Raw genomic sequence first — 6,251 nt, forward strand, 5'->3', positions numbered from 1 at the left:
ATTGTCCTCCATAGAGCAACGAGATGGACTCTATATGAAAAAGATCACCGTGGCAACAGGAGCCCCAGTTTGACAAGCTGGGATGGTGGGAGCTGAGATCTAATCAATGCCTTGTTGTCTGTGTAAACTTTAATCCAAAAAAATCACTTCGGACCACCACAATCATTTTCACTGGCAAAATTAATTAAGCTGAGGAATTGAATATAAAGACATGAAGCCATATCAACACCATGCTTTTTGTGTGTGTGTACATGCAGGCACGTGTGTGTGTGTGTGTGTGTGTGTGAGCAATGATTTGTAAAACAAACACCAAAAGGTCACATTCAGGCCATCATTTAAGAATAAAAGGATTTGTAAGCTTCTGCACAAATATGTCTGAAAAACAATATTCCCAGCGTAGCTAAAGATAAATCCCTAGCACCTCCTCTTCACTGCTGCCAAATACAGTTCCCGATTGATCAATTCGACTGTAAGGACACTAGGACCCTGTGGAGGCAGCGGCTTTGGTACTGTTTCTCTCTGCCTCCTGCTCCATCTCTGCAGTCACTGTGTATGAGCGGAGGGGGAGAGCAGAGGCTGAGCTGGAGTCTCTGCGCGCATTCACATCAGCAGCGGTTCTCAGAAGAATCCCTGCTGCCGGCCCTGAGTCGCCCAGGAAAAAAGGATGCACACGGCGGACGGAGGGCTGGGAGGACGGACGGGCTGTCGTAATGGGGAGTACCTGAGCCGCATTCTTAAGGTAGAGTGATTGATGTCCACTGTGTTCCTCAGCAGTGGGAGCTGGAGCAGGTTTTCATCCTCAGAGACCACAGCAGCAGACAGCTCCATCAGGAAACACTCTCTGATTCAGGTACATCATGCATTAGGCTCTCTACCTTTCTCGCCCCCCCTCTCCCCACCCCTCCCCAATCTCATCCTCCATGTTTTCCCACCACGTTAATTCACCCGTCATCCTTTACTGATCACACACTGTTGAGGTATAAATAGTAAATCTAATGCAACAGCAGCCTTGCATCATCCAGTGCGTGTAATGCATAAATGACAGATCAAACCGCAGGCGATAAGACATGCCTAAATTTGGCAAAGGAGGGTCCCGCTGAATTGGGAGCACCCCCTGCGTGTGATTTATATATATATATATGTTTATATTTAGACACTGCTCATTCAGGGCAATCATTCATAAGTGATGAGGGAGGTTACAGCTGAGTTTATTACCTGCTTCACATTGTTTTCACTCTGGACGGTTAGAAAGAACATTTGGGGCTTTTGTGACCTCTGTGGCAGGAAGCATTTATAGCTGTGACCAATTAGTTCTCCCTAATCTGGTCACACACACACACACACATGCTCGAGCAGCCATCCATGTCTATATGTTGTCTGCAATATTGACGTTACTTGTTTATATGCAGATGGCTTCTGTGACCCATGGCTATATTCCACTTTGAATGTATAAAAAAACAAACAACACAACAAGGGATTCCTACTAATCCACATTCAAAATCCACATATTGTGTACATGATGAGAAACACAGTGACAAGGCCTTCCGCATCGACAGTAAGCGTTTGTATTTTAATAAGGAAAGTAGTCATACACAGATGGTTAAGATGCCGGGCATAGATATTCCACAAAGCTTTCGCAGCAGGTGGCGATGTGACAGGAAAGGGATACAGTGTTGCCTATTCAGTGATGGGATTGGTTTGGGGGAATTAGTCTGCATTCATGCTTTGACAGGATGTGTGCTTGAAATGAATTCATCACCTGCAGCTGGATGTAAACGCTGACCTTTTTAACTATGCTAATAAAAGCACAAAGGAGCTGATTAGGATTTATTTTTCTATTGTGGGTTTAATCATTTGGAAGAGGTTTTGGTCCAAGCCTGAATTGTAAAAGCAGATAGAGATACTTCACTTCACTGGCATGATTTGGTTGGGTGATGATTTGTGATCAATTTATTCTGCATAAATAAGTACCATGCTGTTAAATATGGCATAAACTTAACTGATCACATCACACACAAACACAGTTTATTATCCTCTGGTTTTCATCCGTCTCTTTTGTTCCATAGGGTTGCTTTTGACTGACGGCAGACATGAGGACTTTGTAAATCATAAAATCCGACCCTCTTGACAATCACAGCACCGTCGTCGTCTTGAGCACAAAGCAGCCTTTGACCTCACTTTCAAGCATCTATTTTCTGGCCCTACTTCCTGGCGGTGAAGGATGGGTGATGGGCCTGTGACTGATCCTGCCTGCCTGCCTCATCCCACCCTTCAATGGAGCCAATGTGGAACTCCTCCCTGCCACCTAAACAGTTCATGTCCAACATGTCTGCCTCCTCATTATCTGAGGGCTGGGCTCTGTCCCAGTCATTAGCTCTGCTGGCCATGCTGCTCATGGATCTGCTTGCTGTGGTTGGTAATGTCGCTGTCATGGCGGTCATTGCCAAGGCCCCACAGCTCCATAAGTTTGCCTTTGTCTTCCACCTGTGCTTGGTGGACCTGTTGGCTGCCCTGGTGCTGATGCCCCTGGGTATGCTCTCCAGCCGAGCCTTCTTCGGAGAGGCCCTGTGCCGGAGCTACCTCTTCCTCAGCGTGTGCCTGGTCAGTGCTGCTATCCTCTCTATCTCTGTTATAAATGTGGAGCGTTATTACTACATCATACACCCCATGCGCTATGAAGTAAAGATGACTGTTGGGCTTGTCGCCTCTGTGCTTGTGGGAATATGGATCAAAGCTCTGGCCATGTCTGCTCTGCCGCTGTTAGCTTGGTTCCTGCAAGGTGGAAGAACTCCTCTTCTGGAGAGTGGGGTTGGGGGAGGTGGAGGAGGTGTCCCACCCACCCCTGCACAGGGTCACAGGAGGTGCTCGCTGCACTGGACAGGTGGTGGGTCAAACCGCTTGGCCTTCATGGTTCTTTTTACTCTGGTGTATTTCCTGTGTCCCTTGCTGGTCATTCTTGTTGTGTATTGCAATATGTTCAAAGTGGCTCGTGTAGCGGCCATGCAACATGGCCCTCTGCCCACCTGGATGGATACGCCTCGTCGCCAGCGGTCCGAATCACTCAGCAGCCGCTCCACTATGGTGACCAGCTCTGGGACAGGAAGCGGGACAGGCAGAACGACTCCACAGCGCCCCTTTGGGGGAGGAAAGGCTGCAGCAGTGCTGGCAGCAGTTGGAGGGCAATTCCTTTGTTGCTGGCTTCCCTATTTTTCTTTCCACCTGTATTCAGCGCTGGCTGCCAGCCCTCCAGCCACTTTGGCCGCCATGGAGGAGGTGGTCACCTGGATTGGCTATTTCTGTTTCACCTCTAATCCCTTCTTCTACGGCTGTCTCAACAGACAGATCCGTGAGGAGTTGGGCAAGCATCTGCCCTGCCTGTTTCGTCGAGCTGGCATGGAGGGAGAAGACAGACTGCCCAGCAGAGAAGGATCAATAGAGGAGAATTTCCTTCAGTTTCTTCAGGGCACCGGCTGCAACTTGGATCCTCAGAACTCCCTCAGCACCTCCAGTCCTAAGGGGGAGGCCTGCTGCCCCGTGGCTCAGCCTCAGCCGCCTGAGCCTGAGCCTGCACAGACCATTGATTTTCGTATTCCTGGACAAATTGCAGAGGAGACTTCAGAATTTATTGAAAATGAACAGTCAAAAAATAACCATACAATTACAGACAATTAATTAATTGATGTTTTCTCTGAGTATTTGTCTAATTTTGATCAATCCGACTTAAAGCGTTTCAGGAGTCATTTCAGTGAGAATATGTAAATCCAACAGGTAGCTCAATTCAATTCATTAACTTTGTATCTTAACCATGCAACATCACACTTTGCCTCATCGGTTTTCACCCTAGATTTTGAAAAGTCGCAATCATGCAGCTAAATGTAGTTGTTTGAACTGCATTTGAACCTTCTTTGTGAACAGGAAATGAATGCTAGATAATGAGGTGGCTTTATTCTGGCCTTCCAGATGATTACTAAGCACTGAACAGTAAATGAATATTGAATTAACTTGTTAAATTCACCTTTGTTTTGTTATAAATCCCATTTTTTTAAACATGGTTGTCTCCACAGAGGTAACCTAACTGAATCTTTTTCAGAGTATCCCATCTGATCTCTAATTAGGCAATACTATCTACTATCTACTATCATTTCATCGCCTTGTCAGTGTGCAGTGACTTTCTGTTGTTTGAAGATTTGCCTTTGATATTCAGAAATGAAGATTCAATTCTCCAAACGTTCAGCAGATTCTGTATTTTTTAATGCCAAATCAAACCTTTGGGGTATTTTGGGATATAGATTATTTTTTTGAAGAGTTTTCTAAATGAGGTCAACTTCAAGAAAAGTAAAGATGAAGAAGACAGCAATAAAGTGGAGGAAGGTACAACAGAACATTTAGAAGAAGCGGTAACGGAGAGGCACTACTGTCACTTTCGATTTGTAGGTGAGTGTTCATCCGTGATAAAGCTCAAACCTTAAAACATTAGACCTCATAACCATAGATGATGAGGAAGCCTACACATTGTGTGACCTGACCGTTGTTTACAGATAAGCCTGTGCATTTTGGCCCTCGTCTTTTGATGCTTGTCCACGAAATAAGTCCTTTTTCTTGATTTCCTAAAATTAAAACAGGTTTATTGTGACTCAATTAACATAAAACGTAAGCTGACTTTTGAACTCATCTTGAGGGTCTTCCAGCTTTCTGCCATGTTGTGTATTAATCAGTGTCTTTTGGATATAGAGTTTACAAATCAGTATTATATTTATTGATACCCAGAATTTACACCCAAATCGGATTATTTTCCTTACATTGGTAAATGTATGAAACTATATGTATGTTTCGTAAAAACTGTAAACATTTGAGTTGTATATTCCAATCAACACACACACGGTTTTTCTTATTGGTGAGTATTACTCCTCATTTGTTATGAAGTTCATTTCAAGGAGGCTGTTGTATTTTGAACAGTTTGCACTGCCTTCTTTGTGTGTTTTTAGAGAATCTGTTGTGCTTATTTTGGCGACCCTGTTCATCAGGGTCTTTACAGTACCTCAGCTGCAGGAAGAATAGATTTTATAGTCCTGCACAGTTACGTGTATCAACTTTCTGTCAGTATGATTCCTGCACTTCTAATGTTGTAAAGAGACTAAAGCAGGTATGCTTTGCTTTTTGAGGTTTTATTAAAAACAGAGGTGCAGATCAGAATGTTTTCAGTCTCAGTTTGCTGACGAGATGATGTATTTAATGCCAGACTTTTTGGTAAAATACACATTGATTTAATTGATTGAAATAACAATAGCTTTCAAGTTGTGGATACAGGGTTTACAATATTTTTCCAGAGACAATTTGAGCTTGATATCCTCTTTCCATTATGTCTAAATATCCCAAACTGTGAATGATGTTGAACATTTTTGTTAGGATTTTCACTTCTTCAGAGGTTGTTCTTTTGATGCTGTGTTTAAAATAAAAGATTGAAAATGCAATGACCTGGTTGTATTTAGAGAAAATATATGGATCAAACTTGAGTGTAAGATACTGTTATAATAAAGAGTTCATATGTTTGTAAAACATTTTGGATGGATGCTTCTAATTTTACCTTAAATTTACCAGCATATTAATAGAATGTCAAGTTTTTTTTCCAAAATGTTTCAACATGTGAGTGCTGATATGTTATCTGTGTGTTGCTCACAGTGAATGGCAAACTCCCTGGTTTCACATTTGATTGAGAAGAGGGAGTGTAAAATATAGAAACACTTTGACCTTAAGGTAACATTTAACTTCAAAAGCCCCGAGCCACAGTGGTCTGACCTTCATCAGGAAGAAAAGACATCACTATCACTTCAAAGATAGATAGATAGATAGATAGATAGATAGATAGATAGATAGATAGATAGATAGATAGATAGATAGATAGATAAATTCATAGATTCATAGGTTGATTGATTAACGCTGCCTTTCTGTTGGAAGTTGCCAGAGAAGAACAGACCTCACACCTCAGTAATGGACCTCAGTCAACCCGCCTCCGGCTTCACCAGGCTCTGCTATCCCCATGGCAATTATTACCTAGTGACATTTCTCAGAAACTGTAGTGGGCGGATGGAGGAGGAGCCTAGGAAACCAACACAACACCGTTATCTGTGGCTTCTTAAAATATATTGGAGCCCAAATTAGAGCCGACAGCATTTGTTTTTGTTGTTCTATCACAATAGGGATTGCTTGTTTGAAAAGCATGCTTCAGTTTCTAAGTAAATGTGAACAAATAG

The 6,251-nt window shown here is 43.0% G+C and overlaps 1 protein-coding gene across 1 annotated transcript; it reads left to right on the plus strand.

The window, feature by feature from the left end:
* The first annotated feature begins 2,274 nt into the window (after positions 1–2,274).
* Positions 2,275–3,672, plus strand: LOC142996399 (G-protein coupled receptor 61-like). The gene has a single exon (XM_076147378.1). The coding sequence runs from the start codon at positions 2,275–2,277 to the stop codon at positions 3,670–3,672; it is 1,398 nt and encodes a 465-aa protein (XP_076003493.1).
* The last annotated feature ends 2,579 nt before the right edge of the window (positions 3,673–6,251 follow it).

Source organism: Genypterus blacodes, unplaced genomic scaffold (genome assembly GCF_046128005.1).
Source record: "Genypterus blacodes isolate CSIRO-AG114 ecotype Tasmania unplaced genomic scaffold, CSIRO-AGI_Gbla_v1 ptg000037l_1, whole genome shotgun sequence".
NCBI lineage: Eukaryota > Metazoa > Chordata > Actinopteri > Ophidiiformes > Ophidiidae > Genypterus > Genypterus blacodes.